We start from the raw sequence: 20,711 nt of genomic DNA on the forward strand, positions 1-20,711 counted from the left end.
AAATCAATGTAAGTGAATGGATCTGTCTTAATGCACACTACTGCAGTCGCTCCGACTTCAGAAAAGGTTCCTGTACTACTTCAATCCGACTTGAAGGCAACTTGTACCCATTGATTTCAATGGAAGTTGCCTCCAAGTCTGATCACTGTTCGTACTGAGGCAACTTTACAGGAAGCAGAAAAGAAACAGAAAGTAATTTCCTCCACTAAACAGCCAGCCCCCTCCTTCTCACACACAGCTGATAAGCTCTGATTGGCCACTTGTAAAGTTCCCTGTCCTGGAGGCGACTTCAAGTTGTGTTGTAAGTTGCCCCAAGTCGTGCTGTGATTCATACTCAAGTCGTGTCCAAGTTGCTTCCCAAAGTCGTGCTGGAAGTCGTGTTGCCCCTGTGTGAATGGGCTCTTAGGCAAAGCACAGATGTTGACCAGTTGACAGTTTGGAGTTTTCATCAATTATTTAATAACAGACTACAGATTCCTGGACTAGGTTTTGACTAACAAGCTTATACAGGACAATAAATTCCACAGGGTCAAAACGAGCAATTCGATAAGGTTTTCTGGTCACAGGGCCAGTACACATGATCATTTATTCTCTGTTTGCTCTCACTGGCCAGTGACTAACTGCCATGGCCACAACAAAGGGATAGAAGCCGGACACATCAATGTGCAGCTGCCGATGAACATCATTGGTCAGTGATAATTTGGAAATTAATATTTTTATTAACGCTTCTTATAGATTCCTATTTGTATGAAGAGTGAAAAGCCTTCCTAACAATGGATTATTGCAACAATAACTAACGTGAACCTAACCGGCAAAATAAAATCCTTTGTTCACCTGCCCCTTAAGCTCAGAAGGCACAGTAGCAGATGGCACGGTTTACCTACCTTCTCTGGAGAAACTCATATTGCAAGATCAAATGGTTGCCAGTCATGTGACATATGACATATGCTGCAGAAGGGGAAATGAGTGCTGAGAACGATCCTCTAACCAGCAGAGATGACATGACCAAATATCTGAGCATTTGATCACATGATCACTGTGATGGGGTCACAGAGCATTTTCAGCCCAGATATTTAGTGGCTTCTGACACTGTTTATGGGGATTGAGCAGCCGATTTTAGTGAAAGGTTCTTTTTAATAAAGAAAGGTTAAAGTGGTTGAAAACCTCAGACATGAAATATGAACAAAGCATATCCCTCTATATTGTGTACTTGTCTCATATAAAAGCAAGTGTCCTTTCTGTCTGCTGTCTCGTTCCTCGGCTATCAGCATGAATCACTTCTGACAAGTTTTCCTGACAACAAGAGAAAAAAGATGTCAGGGGAGGATCTCCAGCTGATTGACAGCCTTAGCTCTGTTCCTGTGTGCTGTGTGATGGAGGTGTGTCTCTTCCCTCCAATCAGCTCTCAGAGCTCCCCTCACTGAGCTCTGCAGAGTGTAACTTCAGCTCTCCCCCCACTTTGTTCCTAAACTCTCAGACAAGTTGTAAAAATTCAGTAATTTGAACAGATTTAGAGAAGGGAATACTACAGAAAAACAGGTAAAACTTATGTAGGAGGATTTGTTTTATTTGTGTATCAGCTGAGGATAGACACTTCACTGAGTATATGTAAGGGTTTACAACCACTTTAAGCCCACCTAAAACTTAATTTATTGGTTTACAAGTACAGTATGGCTCACCACTAGGACCGTAATTATCTCCATCAGCCTCAGCAAAAAAGTCTATCATTACACTAAATACTCTATATATGAATAAATGGCAAATTTGGCTGGGAGTCTGATTACATTGCTTGGCTTAAAACTAAAGGAGACAAAAATGACTGCTGAGGAAGGCAGAGTCTGCCACTGGAGAATGGAAGCATAAAAACAGGCCAGAGCTCCGCACTGTCAGCACCAGCCAAAACTGGTAAGTCATATTTAGGTGAAGTGTAATGCCGCGTACACACGGTCGGACTTTTCGGCTACAAAAGTCCGACAGCCTGTCCGACAGACTTTCGATGGACTTTTGTCAGACTTTTGGCGGACTTTTGTCGGACTTGCGGCAGACTTTCTTACGAACGGACTTGCCTACATACGATTACACAAAAGTCCGACGGATTCGTACGTGATGACGTACACCGGACTAAAATAAGGAAATTGATAGCCAGTAGCCAATAGCTGCCCTAGCGTGGGTTTTTGTCCGTCGGACTAGCACACAGACAAGCGGATTTCTGGGTCCGGTGTAGTTACGACGTAAAGATTTGAAGCATGTTTCAAATCTAAAGTCCGTCAGATTTGAGGCTGGAAAAGTCCGCTGAAAGTCCGGGGAAGCCCACACACGATCGGATTGTCAGCCAGCTTTAGTCCGTCGGCGTCCGTCGGACTTTTGTAGACGAAAAGTCCGACCGTGTGTACGCGGCATAACATAAAGAAGTCTAAAGGAATCCTATGAATCCATCATCTGTAAATCTGCAAAAAATAAAAAGGCCTGTATACTAGTAAAGAAGAGGCACGTTGGACCGATTAGTGGATTGTCAATTATGGTGGAAAGAGCATGGATATTAGTAGGCAGCTCTTTAGCCCCAGAGAGTTTTTAAAGCAGACCCCGTAGAGGGCTGAAGAATTAAAGTGTCATTGTTAAAACTCCAGAATACAGTTTCTTTGTTTTCAACAAGGTGAGCCAACACATGATGCCGCGTACACACGACTGGACTTCACGGCATACTTGGTCCTGCGGACCGGAGTCCGTCGGACAATTCGATTGTGTGTGGGCTCCAGCGGATTTCTTTTCCCCAAAAGTACGACAGACCTAGAAATGCAACATGTTTCAAATCTTTTCGACGTACTCAAGTCTGGTCAAAAAGTCCGCTTGTCTGTATGCTAGTCCGACGAACAAAAACCTACGCTAGGGCAGCTATTGGCTACTGGCTATCAACTTTCTTATTTTAGTCCGGTCGTACGTCATCATGTACGAATCCGTCGGACTTTGGTTGATCGTGTGTAGGCAAGTCCGTTCATTCGGAAAGTTCGTCGTAAAGTCTGTCAAAGTCCGCAGGACAAAGTCTACCACAAAGTCCACTCGTGTGTATGCGGCATTAGAGTTTGGAGTTCTCCTTTAAACTCAGGACCCTGCCTTGGAGCATTATTTTGAATGGATGATTTGCACTTTTCCAGGGGTTAAAGAAAAGATTAAAATCTTTGCTTACATGACTAGCCTGCAACCCAACCAATCGGATTCCAGTTTACTAAAATTGTAAAATATAGACTCTGATTGGTTGTTATGGTTCACTGCACTTTATAAGATTTTTCTTATCCTACTGAAAAAGCTCAAAGCTGCACAGAGAGATGTGTTAAGGAGCAATTCGTTTCAATTGATGTATAACACAGATGAATAAAATGTACTTGGTTGGTTTACTGGTCCTTTAAGTGTAATTAGAAAAGGCAGAGATTCTCCTGGTGCTAGAACTCATTAAGAAGAAGAATAGAAAGGCTTTTCACTCACTGGGAGGTCTGTTGGTTGACAGGTTTTTGAAGTGGCTGCCTTTTATCACTTCTGCAGAAAGTCTGCCCGTGGTGGCGTTATAAAGCAGACCGATGAGGATTTCGGGAGCGGTGTTGTGGACCAGTGATTGACAGGAGGAAGAACTCTCCATACACGACACTTCTGACATACTCATCTGGGAATCGCAGCCCTGCAACCGCAAACAGAGATTATCAGAGATCCGTGTGCAGAGGAACAAACCTAGCCTGCTTGGATAAACTGGATGAGGGATAGAATTAGTTACATAGTTATGCTGCTGGAAAAAAGACATATGTCCATCAAGTTCAACCTTAAAGAAAATACATAAATCTTTGTACATGCCAGCTGATGTGGATGGATGCAAAATCCTTATAAAACCTGGTCCAATATGCCTTAACAGATATAAAAAAAATCCTTCCTTGGTAATTTTATAAATCCTTGTATCAATGTTCTGCTATGTATTTTAGAACAATTAAAGCAGGGGTTTCCAAACTTTTCAATATGAGGGCCACATTGTATATTATACTAATTTTTGCAGGATGAAAAAAAAAGTGTTTTATAAATGAATAAATAACTTCACATCACAGTTCCTCTTTTACATCAGATTCCCCCTTTCACTTTAGAGCCCCCTGTTCACATTAGAGTCATCATTCCACTTCTGAGTCCCTCACACCTACACATCAGAGCCCTCCCTTCACATCAGAGTACCCCTTTCACATCAGAGTCAACTCACATTAGAGCATCCATCAAATCAGAGCCCTCTTTACATCAGAGCCCCAATTTGGCATCGACAGTCACAACTTTTGCCATTTTTCTTACCCATCTCAGGACTCGTCCTATCTTTTTGTAAGTGAGGTCTCCAGAACTGGACACTTTCTGGACACGCATTCTAAATAAGGTCTCACTGAAGATTGATATAGTGGAATCAGGACCCCCTTTAGGGGACCCCTCTAGTGATAACTAAAGATCTATATAGTGGAATCCGGACCTCCTTTTGGGGACCCCTCTAGTGATAACTAAAGATCTATATAGTGGAATCAGGACCTCCTTTTGGGGACCCCTCTAGTGATAACTAAAGATCTATATAGTGGAATCAGGACCTCCTTTCTCCTGTTGGTGACCCCTCTAGTTAGAAATAAAGACCTATATAGAGGAATCAGGACCTCCTTCATCCAGCTGGTGACCCCTGTCATGATAACTAAAGATCTATATAGAGGAATCAGGACCTCCTTCCTCCTGCTTGTGACCCTTGTAGCGATAACTATTTTATTTGCTTTTCCCACTGCCTGGCCACACTGTGTGCTCATTTTGCAATCATATGAAATAAGTATCCCCAAATAATTTTCATCTGTAGTGCTGGCCAACACTGTACCCCTTCACATCACAGCACCCTTTTTACATCAGAGCCCCCATTCACATCACAACCAGGGTAAGTTGCTGCAGGTCGGGTAAAATCTTGTAGCGGGTAAAATGTAGCCTGCGGGCCATTGTTTGGGAACTCCTGATTTAAAGTATCCCTTTATATTCTATTTGACTGGAAAAGCATCCATTCACTTTCTGCATGCTTGTTCCAGATCACAGACTCAGAAAGAATACAGAAAGCCAGGTAGGTAGAATTTACGGACAGGGGCCAGCGGTGTTAGCCAACATACCTATTGAAATACATGATTTTTTTTAACATGCTGGTATACACAATTGTGTTTAATTTCTAGAAAGCCAGAACCTTTCTCCAAACCAGATGGATATCACAAGGTAATCCTGGATGTTATGTTCATGTTCCTAATGTACTGGATTCCATGCATAAACAAATCAAAATCTCAACATTTCCATCTTTATGTACACCACCATCCTTGTATTCCATGGACAAGAGGGAACAACATGCAAAACACAACAAGATATATTCTCCGAACAATCCACTCTTGTCTATCACTTGACATTAATTTAAGCAGACAGAACAGAGAATGTGTCAGTCACAGCAGGTATGCTTATATAACTTGATATATAATACATTTTGGCACCCAAGCTCTTTGTGGCTTGTATTTCCCATGCTCATAAACATCATTAGTATGCTGAAATGATGGTGAGCGCCTTACTTAGTATAAAGCTGGAAAATCATACAGCATTGACAGCAGTCATAGATGAAATGGTCCATCTATTTTGCCATTATCCATACCTGTCAGGAGTAAGGCATAACAATCTTTTGCTTTATGAGGAAGCCTAACTGAAAGTTAAACTAGACCTGTTTTTCAATGTTTAAGGCAAAATTTACAACCCCATCTGCCACAATGCAGTCGCTTTTCTTTCCAACAGGCCTGTGCTGTTGTGTGACCCACCTCCTGAATAAAGGACTGGTGATCCACCAATGCAGTCCATCTATGCTACCAACTTGTTGCTGCTCCTCTTTGTGACATCACTTCCTTTTAGCAGAATAAGGAATGTCTCAGTGGGAAGATATTTATACCACGTGGCACTAGGAGCTAAAGAAAAGTATCCCAAACAGGGACCCAGCAATAAAAACTGAACTGATGCTGTAATCCATCTCCACTCTGTCCAAAACTAGAATTTTTTTTTTTTTTTAAAGTGGAACTCCAGGCAAAGTTCAAAACACTAATTTAATATATGATGGGAGCTGCTCTACCTGCAAAGGATGTGTATTTCTGTCAAGCAGCACAGTCACCCTGGTGATCTGACTTTTCCTTACTGTAGTTAGATTACCTCTATATCTCCAGCCTGTGACCAGACAATTAAATCAGAATTCCAGGTATGGCAATTTGTACATAGCTACATGGGTCCAGCTTGGACCTATGTAAGTATGTACAGTATGTTTTTTTTTTTTCAAGATGTGGGGTTTAAAAAAAAAAAAATAACACACTATAGGAGGCACCATCCCTAAATATATATCCAACAACTAAATAACTATAATAGGACTTTTAATCAATCAATAAATGAATAATAATGAAAATGCCCCCTAGCGATTCATCATGGGTGATAGAAAATCAATAAGTGAAATAAATGTAAAAAGTTTTTTGAAATATATATTTAAAAAAAAAATATTAGAATATATATAACTAACACAACAAATTCAAACAATCCATATTAAAAAAATCACATAAAGTGCACATGTGCAGTTCTTATAACAAGCAAATCCACTAATGTTGTGGTGCCAATAAACATCAAAAAAGCGCTGTACTGATTCCTTAGTGATCACCACATGACCTCTCCCTGAGCACACGGTGTACTCACCGGTTGGGAAATTAATCATCAGATGAAGTCCAAAACAATAACACTGTCATCGTATCTGTGCAAAATTACAACTCTCTTGCCAAATGGAAAGTCCTCTCCAGCACAAAGATACATCTGTGTTGTTGCTTGTTGTGTTTTTTTTTTCTATTCTCTTCTTTCTTTTACCTTTTTCACTTTTTTTGTGGCAGTTCCTTGCCCATGGGGAATACTCGATAGCACAGTATAGACGTTATGGAAGAACAGGTAGAAATACACATTTATTTTGACTTAATTTCTAGCTTGTAGGAATTGTTTTATAAGATTGATATAATCCCGGTTTTAATAATAAAAGGGTATATGGGAACATATTGTCCCTGGCTATGTGCTTTGGAGTGTAACCCTTGCAAAATATTTATTAAGATCTTATACTTTAAAAATTTCTCATCCAATCGTATCACTTTCTCTCACACAGACACAGAGGAGAGAAGAGAGGAGCCCATTGTGTAAAACAGCTGTAGGTAGAGTACTGCTTTAAGGAAGGTATGGCCCTTTAAGAAATTCATGTTCTCACTGCGCAGGTAGAAATTGTGTGGTAAGGTCAGTTTAGTAACAGAGATTGTACGGCACTAGTACAGAGTTAAGGTTATTTTATTCGCGCACAAGGGTAAAACAAATTTAAATGCCTAAGCACAATTTTTAAACTTTGACATCTGTTAGTAAAACTGTACATATCATCACAACGACTTAGTGCATCCAGGTAGATTATACCTTGTTTTTGCAGGACAAATTAGGCTTTCTTTTGGTGGTAAATGGCAATGGATATCTCCTGATTTTTTTTTTATTATCAAAGGAAAACTGGCCCAAAATAGTAATATATATATATCTATATATAGATATATATATCTATATATCTATAAATTTAGCTGTATATTTCCTGCTATTATCATAATTTACCACCAAAGAACAGCCCAAAATAAATTCTTCTGCTTCTGACTATTGCAGCGATACCACATATACAGGTTAGTTGTTGTTTGTAGAGGTATCACAGCACAGAAAGAATGGTGGGCATTCTGCATTTTTTTTTATCCTGCCTAAAACACACTGACACTGATATGAATTTAAAATGTATTTATTTTTAAATTCTACCCAAAATATGCTGACCGTGACCCTTGACCCTAACACTAACCCTGGCCCTAGCCCATGGAAAAAAAACCCACTTCTGTGAGGTTGCATATATGTGTGCGGTCGGCACAAAGGGGTTAATTTTTTAATTTGTGTTGAGTTTGCCCATGTACTGTATGTTCACAAATTTGTAAAGAACTGTGATAGACTCACCCGGGATAGAGGCTTTTGGAAGGGACTAAATGCTAGCTTCTTGCCTCAAGTGGATTGTGGGACGTTTCATTGCAAGAACGTTATTTAAGGTGCGGGGGACAGAATATCCCTCCACCTCCGATTACAGGTTGAAACTGAAACGCGCAAGATGTGGACTGGATCGTGACGTCATCCCGCACAGCCTGTCCGCTTGTGGCTCGGTGACACAGCTGGAGCCGACAGTGCTACAGAGACAAAGTGTGTCAGGCTGACATTCTGAAATTGTAAGTGCAATACTTAATGTTTTAATACAGAAGCTGTTTTACACTATGGGCGTCTCTCTTCTCCCCTCTATGTCTGTGTGAAAGAAAGTGATCAGATCAGATGAGGTTTACCCTTAATGTGCTGGATAGGACTTTCCATTTGGCAAGAGAGGCGTTGTAATTTGGAACAGATAAAATGGCGGTGTTATTGTTTTGGACTTTTGATAATTAATTTTCCAGCCGGTGAGTACACCGTGTGCTCAGGGAGAGGTCACGCGGTGATCACTAAGGAATCTGGACAGCACTTTTTGGACATTTTTTGGCACCACAACACTTGGGGATTAACTAAGAACTGCACTTTAAGGCTCCATGCACACTGGGCTTAAAAAAAACGCCAGTTTCCTTGGCAGAAAAAAATGCTTATATAGAGCGTTTTTTTGTACAGGATTTAGACGAGTTTAGGAGAATTTTGTGTTTTTTCTGCCAGAAAGCTCCAATTAGAAACGCAAACCAGAAGGGTTTTTTTTTTACCCTGCCTCCAAACGTTGAGCTTAAAATATGCCTGTAATTTTCCTAATGTGCATGGACACATACAGTGCCTTGAAAAAGTATTCACACCCCTTGACATTTTCCACATTTTGTCCTGTTGCAACCAAAAACATAAATGTGTTTTATTGGGATTTTAAGTGGCACATAATTGTAAAGCAGATGGAAAATGATAGATGGTTTTCAATTTTTTTTTACAAGTAAATATGTGAAAAGTGTGGTGTGCATTTGTATTCAGCCCCCCTGAGTCAATACTTTGTAGAACCCCCTTTCACTGCAATTACAGCTGCAAGTCCTTTTGGGGATGTCTCTACCAACTTTGCACATCTAGAGAGTGACATTTTTGCCCATCCTTCTTTGCAAAATAGCTCAAGCTCTGTCAGATTGGATGGAGAGCGTCTGTGAACAGCAATTTTCAAGTCTTGCCACAGATTCTCAATTGGATTTAGGTCTGGCCATTCTAACACATGAATATACTTTGATCTAAAGCATTCCATTGTAGCTCTGGCTGTATGTTTAGGGTTGCTGTCCTGCTGGAAGGTGTACCTCTGCCCCAGTCTCAAGTCTTTTGCAGACTCTAATGCCGTGAACACACGATCGGATTTCCGACAACAAATGTTGGATGTGAGCTTGTTGGCGGAAAGTCCGACCGTTTGTATGCTCCATTGGACATTTGTTGTCGGACTTTCCTCCAACAAATGTTGGCTAGCATGTTCTCAAATTTTCCACCAACAAATGTTTGTTGTCGGATTGTCCGATCATGTGTACACAAGTCAGTCGCACAAAAGTCCACGCATGCTCAGAGGCAGAAGCGGTCAGTCTGGTAAACTAGCGTTCGTAATGGAGAATTAACATTTGTGACGTGGCAAATTATGAAATCTCCAAATGCAGTGCACATTCTCTTCTTCTTTAATGGGATAATAATGAAGTTGCTTTGCTGGTGATACTGATGGAGTTATTGTAAACAAAGTTTCAAAGGCTTTTTTTTTCTAGTGATATCAAGAATAATATTATTATGTTTTTTTTTTATTTTATTTGTGCAAGTTACCAAAACACCATTATCCCGTAGCTTTTAAGATCAAAGATACAACTATGTTGGTGTCCCTTGATAATTTTACATTGTATTTTATAAAATGTAACTGCCTACTCCCAAACTGTCATTTGAATTAAAACACAGCCAAGTATTATTCTCCACAATATTTTTATCGTGCATTAAAAAAAAAATTAGAAATTAACCAAAAAGTGCATTCTTTGCATCCAAAAATATAGAAAATATACCAAATCAAATCATTATTATTCAACCCAAAAAATAATGTCAAAACAATAACTCCAAGGCCAATAATAAATAATATGTTATCTCCTCCGATTCCACAACATGTCTGGTTGACGAACGGCCATTCAGAAACGAACTGAAAAGAGATAAATGAAAAACGCAAAAAGAAAAGCGCAAATCAACACTCACCAAACTTCTACTAACACGAAATTAGCACAAGGAGCCCAAAGGGTGGCACTAAAGAGCTGAAAAGCCACGTAGTACGTCTAGTACATCACTACGTTCTAAATTGTTGCCCAACATTTGTGTGACCGTGTGTATGCAAGACAAGTTGGAGCCAACACCCTTCGGACAAAAGTTCACGGTTTTGTTGTCGGAAAGTCTGATCGTGTGTACGCGGCATAACAGGTTTGAACAAGCACGGTTCCTTTCGTGTGAAATGCGTCAACTGATTATCAATGCAATTTTGTCTGGCTTATGACAAAGAAATTTCTACAGCATCTTTTGGATTCAAGTGTGCGATCAATCTTTTCTTCTTGATATTGCCTACGGTAATGAGCCGGGATTAGCACCTTGGACCAGGTGTGTCCATTTTTTGCCTGAAGCAGTGTGTGCACCCTTGTTCTGTTTCCTGATAGTTATGTAGTTATTGAATATATGCACAGTATGTGGCATACCTTTGGGAGGTTGTCTGCTCGGTATAGGCGCCATTCAGAGAACACTTTTCATTTTCTCAATTAATGCAAAGTAGAAAAGGAGATAACCCCTCAAAAAATTGGTGGGACTTTGAAGGCAACAAAGTAGTAAAAAACAGTTTTATTGATACAAAATATACAAAAATATAAAAGTACAGTAAGGGAAAAATCTAATACAATTGACTTCACAAACAATAAAAATATATAAGGATATGAATATGCTGGTGTTGAATTCGAATGTATATTCGTGTAGTCTTCCACCTTGGGCCTACGCGTTTCGGGACTACCTAAAGAATCCCTTCATCAGGGAAAAATTGTAGGAGGAATCGCACTACATAATGAAATGTAAATTTGAAATAATTAGAGATCATGTGCGTTAAACATATTGCTTGCATCCTAGACCATTCTATATAGTAGGACAACAAAAAAAAACATGAGAATACAATAAAAATATAAAAGAAAACAAAAATAACAAAAACAGTAACAATGCATACCCGAGCATATTCAATCAAGAAAACTCACTGCCGGAATCCCAAAGGCGGGTATATGCAAAGCGCCCTGAACATCCAAAGGGAAGTCGGGCGTGGTTACTGGCTACTGGTTACTGTTTTTTTTTTCTCATGTTGTTTTTTTTTTTTGTTGTCCTACTATATAGAATGGTGATGAAGGGATTCTTTAGGTAGTCCCGAAACGCGTAGGCCCAAGGTGGAAGACTACACGAATATACATTCGAATTCAACACCAGCATATTCATATCCTTATATATTTTTATTGTTTGTGAAGTCAATTGTATTAGATTTTTCCCTTACTGTACTTTTATATTTTTGTATATTTTGTATCAATAAAACTGTTTTTTACTACTTTGTTGCCTTCAAAGTCCCACCAATTTTTTGAGGGGTTATCTCCTTTTCTCCTGTTATCAGGGATGGTGGCAACTCATATGACCTACTTGGATGGTATTCCCCTTTTCAATCAATACAAAGTGTTCTCTGATTGGATGAGGTGGAAACCGTGAAAGTCACCACCCTGCCTTTCCACCTCGTCCAAATAGAGAATACTTTGCATTCAATGAGAAAATGCAAAGTGCTCTTTGAATGGCGCCAATGCCAAGCAGGCAACCTCCTATGCTAACAATGCAGCAGGGCAGCCACTCAGCACAGGACCAGGAAACTAGTGGATATCCCCGCAATTGCAGTGCCTACTACAGTGACTTCCAGCTTCCACATAGATCGGCCAAGCATGGCACATAGATACTTACATTGATCCAAACTGGACCTATGTAAAATATGGCATACCTGGAATACATCTTTAACCACTTGCTGACCGCCTAACTGTAAATGTACGTCATACGTTACAGTTTTTCTTTCTACAGGTGGTCAGGTTTAAGATAAAAGTGATCTCAGCGACGGATTTGCCACCTGATCACTTTTATAGGTGGCGGGAGAGGCGCCCCCTCCCACCGCTTCCCGGTCCTTTCCAAGCTTACCGGAGCTGTTGGTAAGCCCAGAACCGACTTGTTGCGGCCGATGGCTATGCCCTTGGAGGACTGGATCAACATCTGACGTCACTTCCTGTTCTCGGTAAGACAGAAAGCATTTTATTTTTCTTAAAGGCAAAATGTGATTTTGTTTTTCTTTGCTTTCAAAGGTAAATGAGAAATCTGGGGTCTTTTTGACCCCAGATCTCTAAATGAAGAGGACTTGTCCTGCTTTATTTTATTACAAGGGATGTTGACATTCCTTGTAATAGGAATAAAAGTTAAAAAAAAAAAAAGAACAGTGTAAAAAAATAAAATAAAAAGTAAAATAAATAAGAAAAATAAAGTTAAACCGCCCCATCCCTCCGAGCTCGCGCACATGAGCGACCGCATACATAAATCATACCCGCATACGTAAACAGTGTTCAAACCACACATGTGAGGTATCGCCGTGATCGTTAGAGCAAGAGCAGTAATTCTAGTGCAAGACCTTCTCTGTAACTCTAAACAGGTAACCTGTAAAAAATGTTAAATCCTCGCCTATGGAGATCTGTAAGTACCGTAGTTTGTCGCCATTCCAAGAGCATGCGCAATTTTAAAGCATGACAGGTTAGGTATCTATTAACTCCGCGTAACATCATCTTTCACAGTATACAAAAAAAGTGTGCTAACTTTATTGTTTGTTTTTTTTTAAACTCATTAAAGTGTATTTTTTCCAAAAAAAAGACTGCTGTGCAAATACAGTGTGACATAAAATATTGCAATAACCTCCATTTTATTCTCTAGGGTCTCTGCTAAAATATATATATATATATATATATATATATATATAATGTTTGGGGTTCTAAGTAATTTTCTAGCAAAAAATACAGATTTTTGCTTGAAAACAACAAATGCCAGAAAAAGGCCTGGTCTTAAGCCCCATACACACTATCAGATTTTCTGCTGATTTTTTCCTTCAGATTTACCAAAACCATATAATATGAGGTCAAACCTTAGGCGTTTCAATTTGTATGGAATCAGGCAGGCCCTTGCACTACATGGTTTTGGTAAATCTGAAGACAAAAATCAGCAGAAAATCTGATAGTGTGTATGGGGCTTTAAAGTGGTGTAGCAACAGGCCGACAAGTTAATCTCTCTGTTCTGTCCTCCTATCAGAATGTTCCTTGTCAGCACATGCAGTACACCTCATTGACCACTAATGCTCTCCTTCCTTCTAGTATAAGGGATGTACAAGTGGCTGGTACCAAAGCAAACTGAGGAACTTAAACGTATTGCATTATAAAAATACATTTAATTATTAATACATAACTTCATTCAATTGTGTTTTTTTATATGTTCCCAGGGCTCAGCCTAAAAATCAAAAATCTTAACTACTGTAATTAATTATTTCCTTGCAATGTAAAATCTACAATATGCAAACCCAGTATTTGGCACCCTCAGAAACAAGGTATCAGGGTTCATATCCCACAGTTAACAATGGCACAGAGCTTTATAGCTTTATGCAAAGTTGCAAATGTGAATAAGCCTTAAGGCTCTGCAGGGGCAGTGGTGCATGCACTTTTCTGAAGATTATGTGCATCACATTTAGGGCAACTGATTAATTTCAATGGACTGTCCTACGCACAAAGTGCATGACCCTTTTTTAATTTGCGCTGCACCACAACACATGGTACTTGAATACCATGACTTTTGGCATGCTTTTCCAAGGTGCGTTGGATTGCTAATAAGAAATAATGCCAGTGCCACACACCTTCCAAAGGGAATGTGTGTTTTTTTTTTTTTTTGTGTGTTGCTGGGAACACACGTCATTTTGTGCGTGTTCCCACAATGCACAAATGTGAACCCAGCCTAACTAAACCCTACCAAGGTTAAAGTAATTCAACAGGGGGTTAGAAAAGTAGAAGAATACAACCTCACTGAGGAAGGGTTAGCAGGTATGTAAGGAGTTAACCACTTTCTGTGTCAGAGGTGATTTCATTTTTTTACATCTGTGTGTGTTTTGATTCCAGACAATCCACTATAAGCTCAGGGACGCGCAGGGTCCAAATGAAGACTCCACCATGGGCTGCTCGGATAATCCAGCGTCAACATTCTCCATCAATTATTCAGAAAGTGCCTTTCATCTGATGTGGCTACTGTTGTTGAGCCTTTGGCATGTTTAGATGATAAAGCGACCTATCACTAAAACCCATTCAACTTAGAAAGGAGGAAAAAACTCTTTGAGCTTAATGAAGGATAGAAATCTTTAGGGTTGCTTTGTATGATGCTGAATACAGAATGTGAACTGGGAACAGAAAATAACTGTGATTATATCTATTGTACTTTATAATGCATACTCTTATAGGCCATATCATTATAAGTGCCATTTAATTATTTGCAGTAAACCACAATGTCACCATAGGCTAGAAGCATAAAACTTAAATCCCAACTCTAGACAAAACTTTTTTTTTTGTAATAGAGTGGGGAAGGGATAGAGATATCATGTTTTTACTGTGGTGGACCTGTTAGATGGGAGGCACTGGATCCAAGCATTGTATTCGGCTCCGCATAGATATAAAGAATCTAGGATGGGGATACATAATATCATTGGCAAGGTGGCTCCAAATGCACAAAAGGGCCACAAGGAGGCGCTTCTGATCAAATCCACAAAAAAAGATTGAAACCAAACCCCTTATTAGGAGTCCAAAATCGTAATGTTTATTTCCTCATATCGCATATGCCAATGTATTTTAAGGGCTTTCACATGCCCCCTCATCATGGCTACAAAATTATAACATTTTTAAATGAATATGCATAATAAGTGCAATCTGTAACAAAAGCAGACAATAAGAAATACATTGGGTCACATAATTACAGCATTAAAGTGATATTAAAGTGGATGTAAACCTCAGACATGAAATATGTACAAAGCATATCCTTCTATAGTGCGTACTTGTCTCAATTCAAAGCACCAAGTGTCATTTCTGTCTGATGCCTCCTTCCTCTGCTATAAGCAAGTTTTCCTGACACCAAGAAAAAAAAAGGTGACTGGGGAGGGACCTCCAGCTGACTGACAGCCTCAGCTCTGTTTCTGTGTGAAGGAGGGTGTGTCCCTTCCCTCCAATCAGCTTTCAGAGCTCTCCTCACTGATGTAACATCAGCTCTCCACCCCTGCTTTTCAGAGCAGAGAGATCCTGTGTAAGTTCTGCGCTTTGAATAGATGTAGGGTAAAGACAGCTACAGATAAACAGGTACAACCTATGTGGAGGATTTGGGGGTGAGATACTGGAGGACAAGGATTAAGATAATGTATTGGGCAATGTTTCCTTTTTGGGAATGTAGCCATTTAATAAAAGTGGAGCAATAAATACAACCTTAAAGCTGACCTCCATTTAGATTTAAAAGACAAATTTATATAGCTCATTAATCAATAATACATCCCTAAGGTTAGGTTCACATGTATGTGTGTGCGGGACTGTGTGTAAATTACATCATGCTTTCCTATACCCGAAGCAAAAACATAGTGCTGTTAGCAGATGCATTGGAGTTAAATCTTAATGGCACCTCCACGCACTGGAAAAATACATTACCCTGCGCTGGGAGTGAACAACAATATGCGGTTTACCTGCGGCTGTGATTTTAGAAAACGTGCAGGGATCTTTTCCAGTGTTTCCCACAGGTTCAGCAGCCCATTCAAATGCATGGTCTGCTGTGCCCATGCAAATAAGGCTGAAGGGAAACTGGAATAGTGTGTACCTATCCTATCCTAAATGTAACCAGAATACGTATCTAAATGTGAACTGGTGTCAGTCTCTTGCAGTCACACAAAAGAGGACATTAACAAGCGTTAGATTCAAAACATGGCCGCCAGGCATCAAGCGCGCCCAATGACTTCTCCTGTGAGTATATTTGCTTAAATATAGACCAATGTCAGTTTTGATACTGGGCCATGGAGTATTTGGTTCATTTTTTCCTGAGAATTACTGGTCAGATGATTGTGGAGCTGGTCTGCTGGAGCTCTTGGAGAAGGCTTAGAGCCATTTGCTGTGATTGTAACATTTCCTGTAACTTAGAGTAGCCTTTTTCAACCAGGGTGCCTTCTGAGTTCTTCAGGGATGCCTTGGCAAAATGCATAAATATCGCCAAAAAATTGGCAGTGAGTGGATCAAGCTTGATTTTTTTGCTACACAAAGTCACAGGTTTTTATTTAGCAGCATTACAAACTTGGGTACTGTGCAGATCAGCCATTGGCATCCTAACAACCAATGACATCATTGGTTAAAAAGGATGATGTCGGGTGCCTGCAGAGCCTCCTTGTTTCCCCTCCCCTGCCTCTCTCTGTTTGCACTGGGGTCACATTAGCATAGAGAGGGTAAGAAACTGAGGGAGTACCAGTTTGCAAGGGTGGAGGAATACATTATCTCTATTGTTGGGTGTCCCACATGTGTGGATACTGCTGCAATATTTGAAACTATTTATTTAGTTTTTTACATTTAGAATGGGGTGCTTCAGGATTGTACGTCATTTTTAAGGGTGCCTTGACTGAAAACAGTATGAAAAACACTGCCTCACAGGTCTGATTGTTCTGGTAAGTGATGTGTATAAGAATGTGTATATTGGTGGTGGGACACCTCATAGGAGCATTTTGGCTGAATCTGTCACCATCTTAATTCTGGTGGAGTCTATATATTTGGGACTTTACATTGCTTGTTATGGGACTTGCACTTTAAAAATCTTTTATGCACGTTGTACTTTGATCAAAAGTTTACATACCCTGGTTTGGCCTGATAACATGCACACAAGTTGACACAAAAGGGTTTGAATGGCTATTAAAAATAACCATCCTCACCTGTGATCTGTTTGTTTGTAATTAGTGTGTGTGTATAAAAGGTCAATGGGTTTTTGGACTCCTGATAGACCCTTGCATCTTTCATCCAGTGCTGCACTGATGTTTTCTGGATTCTGAGTCATGGGCAAAGCAAACGAATTTTCAAAGGATCTGCGGAAAAAAGTAGTTGAACTGTATAAAACAGGAAAGGGATATAAAAAGATATCCAAGGAATTGAGAATGCCAATCAGCAGTGTTCAAACTCTAATTAAGAAGTGGAAAATGAGGGGTTCTGTTGAAACCAAACCATGGTCAGGTAGGCTAACTACAATTTCAACTGCCAGGAAAATTGTTCGGGGTGCAAAGAAAAACCCACAAATAATTTCAGGTGAAATACAGGACTCTCTGAAAACATGTGGTGTGGCTGTTTCAAGATGCACAATAAGGAAGCACTTGAAGAAAGATGGGCTGCATGGTCGAGTCGCCAGAAGAAAGCCATTACTATGCAAATGTCACAAAGTATCCTGCTTACAATACGCCAAACAACACAGAGACAAGCCTCAAACCTTTTGGCACAAAGTCATTTGGAGAGATGAGACCAAAATTGAGCTTTTTGGCCACAACCATAAACGCTACATTTGGAGAGGAGTCAACAAGGCCTATGATGAAAGGTACGGAGGTAGATCGCTGATGTGTTGGGGATGTGTGAGCTACAAAGGCACAGGAAATTTGGTCAAAATTGTTGGCAAGATGTATGCAGAATGTTATAAAAAAATACTAGGGCTGTTACTGATTAAAATTTTCGTGTTCGATTAATCGATTTTATTTTTTAATAGATTAATTGACTAATTTCGATTAATTATAACGCACATACAGATCCAACTACTTTTAGCTGATCTCCTTGCATTGCAACTCTGCATTAGTCAGTGGTAAATGTGGTATACATTATATACGGCTATATACGGCTACGGTGTCACCCTACAGTGTATTTAAATAGCACCGTTGTTGTGACAACAGCCAAACCTGGACATAGCGGAGCATGGCTAGGACATCACACGTCAATCAAAAGCAAGTGCCGCCATCATGGCAACAGCAGAAGCCGATCCACACGGCAAAAATATCACAACTTATCAGCCTCTAAGGACAACAATGTTAAAAAAGGAGGTTATCAAATTTGCCTACATCCGTATTTACCATCACTGTCCAGGCTGTCCGGTGACGTAATGGACATCAACGTCACTGGACTCCTCCCTAGCAGATGGAGGCACTTGGGGAAGGGGGGAGGAGTCCGGTGACATTGATGTCCGTGATGTCACTGGATCTCCAACGGAACTCCCTGAAGACCTGGAAACAAGCGGAGAGGTGAGTACTGATCAAAATAATTTTGATCGATCGAAAAAATTAACGAATAATCGAGGAATTCTGCAGCCCTAAAAAATACTGGAGGAATATTTGCATTCATCAGCCAGGAAGCTGCGCATGGGACGTACTTGGACATTCCAACATGACAATGTTGAGATCTCAAACGTGCAGTTCCTGCAAGACAGCCCAAGAATTTACAGGAACTGGAGGCTTTTAGCCAAGAGGAATGGGCAGCTTTACCATCCGAGAAGATAAAGAGCCTCGGCCAAAAATATCACAAAAGACTTCAAGCTGTCAATGTTGTTAAGGGGGGCAATACACAGTATTAAGAACTGGGGTATGAAAACTTTTGTTTAGGGTCATTTGGGTTGTTTCTATTGCCATTATGATTTAAAAAGCATAAACACAGTTGATTGATATTAAATGGCTTCAGCCAAACGCTAACTATGAGTGAAAGAAAAGTTTTTGTGTTATTCATATTCTCTGAAAAATGGCCAAGAAATCATAAATTCTGCCAGGGTATGTAAACTTATGAGCACAACTGTATATGTTCCTAACTAACTGATGTGGTTTTTAAATTATTGGAATAAAGATTTGTTTTATACTTTTTATAAATATTAGTTATGTTTGTGTTAGTTGGAGGGAAATTCAAAGTACTATCGCATTTTCCTTTTTGTACATAGCCCTTATGCCCCGTACACACAGTCGGATTTTCCGACGGAAAATGTTCAATGGGAGCTTGTTGTCGGAAATTCCGACCGTGGGTAGGCTCCATCGGACATTTTCCATCAGAATTTCCGTCACACAAAATTTGAAAGCTGGTTCTCAAATTTTCCAACAACAAAATCCGTTGTCGTAAATTACGATCGTGTGTACACAATTCCGATGCACAAAGTTCCATGCATGCTTGGAATCAAGCAGAAGAGCCGCACTGGCTATTGAACTTCATTTTTCTTGGCTTGTCGTACGTCACCGCGTTCTTGACATTCGGCATTTCCGACAAGATTTGCGTGACTGTGTGTATGCAAGACAAGTATGAGCCAACATCCGTCGGAAAAAATCCATGGATTTTGTTGTCGGAATGTCCGATCGTGTGTACGCGGCATTATAGTGGATCAGATTGTATACTAGATTTGTATTTGCCTGCGAGTGTCCAGCCAGCTAGATTTTGGCCATAGGTATTGTAGGCTATGATAACTATGTTACAGGTGAATTTCCCTTATCAATGTAAACTCTTACCTCATTCTTCTTCCACCAAAAAAGATGCTCACTCTGATTAGCAAGTTGGCATGGGTGTACATGGTTGATACCTGGTGGCAGCAGTGGGAGATTATAGTGTGCTTGTTGTTTAGGGAACTTTAGGTTCTTGTGCCAATCAGCTAGCATGCGACAGATGGCGACACCTCATGTATCAATCAGCCCTCCTCTCCCTTGTGCCTTCAGTACCCCCTCTGTGACAAACAACCCAAGAGTAGTTGCAATGCCATTTCCCCTATTCTTGAGCCACTGAACAGAACTGTCCTTGCATATTGGGGCTGATTGGTAACCACGGTATGCCTTTTTTTTTAAACTGTGTCTTAAATCAAGAATGTGCAGAAAGCTTTAGTGCAAGATGTTGGGCACTGTCGTGAAAAGCAACTGATATGCGTTTCAAACAGATGCCTATAATAAAAATCAGTCTGCTAAAGCCTGTGTTTCATATGCGCCATAATCTGACACTGCATTATTCATATATAAATCAATTACAGAGAGACGGATCAGAATGTAGGGCAGGGATATTTGATTACAACAGTGCAAAAGGAAAAATGTTGTACGAAATATGAGCGCTTAAATACAGAGAACAGTATAATCAGATGAGAAATAACGGCATCTAAACACTGGGCCGTAGGACTGGTGAAAGCTTCATACAATATTTATAAGTGATGAAGAGACAAGTATGAGAAATAAACAGGGTTAAAAAGAACACACTGATGTTTAGTTATTGAAATCCAGTAGCATTAGTAAGAGGTAAAAGCCCTGGAGCGGGAGATATAGGAAAAGAGAGCAAGGAAAAATCTAAGGTCTTTCCATCATCTTTAGATGACAGTTTTGCTTGGACCGGAGTTGGTAATTAAGGTCCCAATCACACTTGTGAATGGGGCTGTGTGCGATTACAAACTGAACCCCATCAGGGGTTCTCAGTGATTAACTGCGGGAGGAAGGCCTATTAAAGCAATGGGAGGCTGATGGCTCCTGCAGCTAATCGCAGCCG

General features: G+C 40.1%; 1 protein-coding gene across 1 annotated transcript in view; it reads right to left on the reverse strand.

The window, feature by feature from the left end:
- The window catches only part of SYT14 (synaptotagmin 14), a 400,327-nt gene that overhangs the window by 13,044 nt on the left and 366,572 nt on the right, over positions 1-20,711 (reverse strand). The window contains exon 7 of the mRNA XM_073628430.1: positions 3,481-3,670. Within this exon, the coding sequence (XP_073484531.1) occupies positions 3,481-3,670 (190 nt within the window). The remainder of the gene's footprint in view (positions 1-3,480; positions 3,671-20,711) is intronic.

This window comes from Aquarana catesbeiana, linkage group LG04, assembly GCF_042186555.1.
Source record: "Aquarana catesbeiana isolate 2022-GZ linkage group LG04, ASM4218655v1, whole genome shotgun sequence".
Classification (NCBI taxonomy): domain Eukaryota; kingdom Metazoa; phylum Chordata; class Amphibia; order Anura; family Ranidae; genus Aquarana; species Aquarana catesbeiana.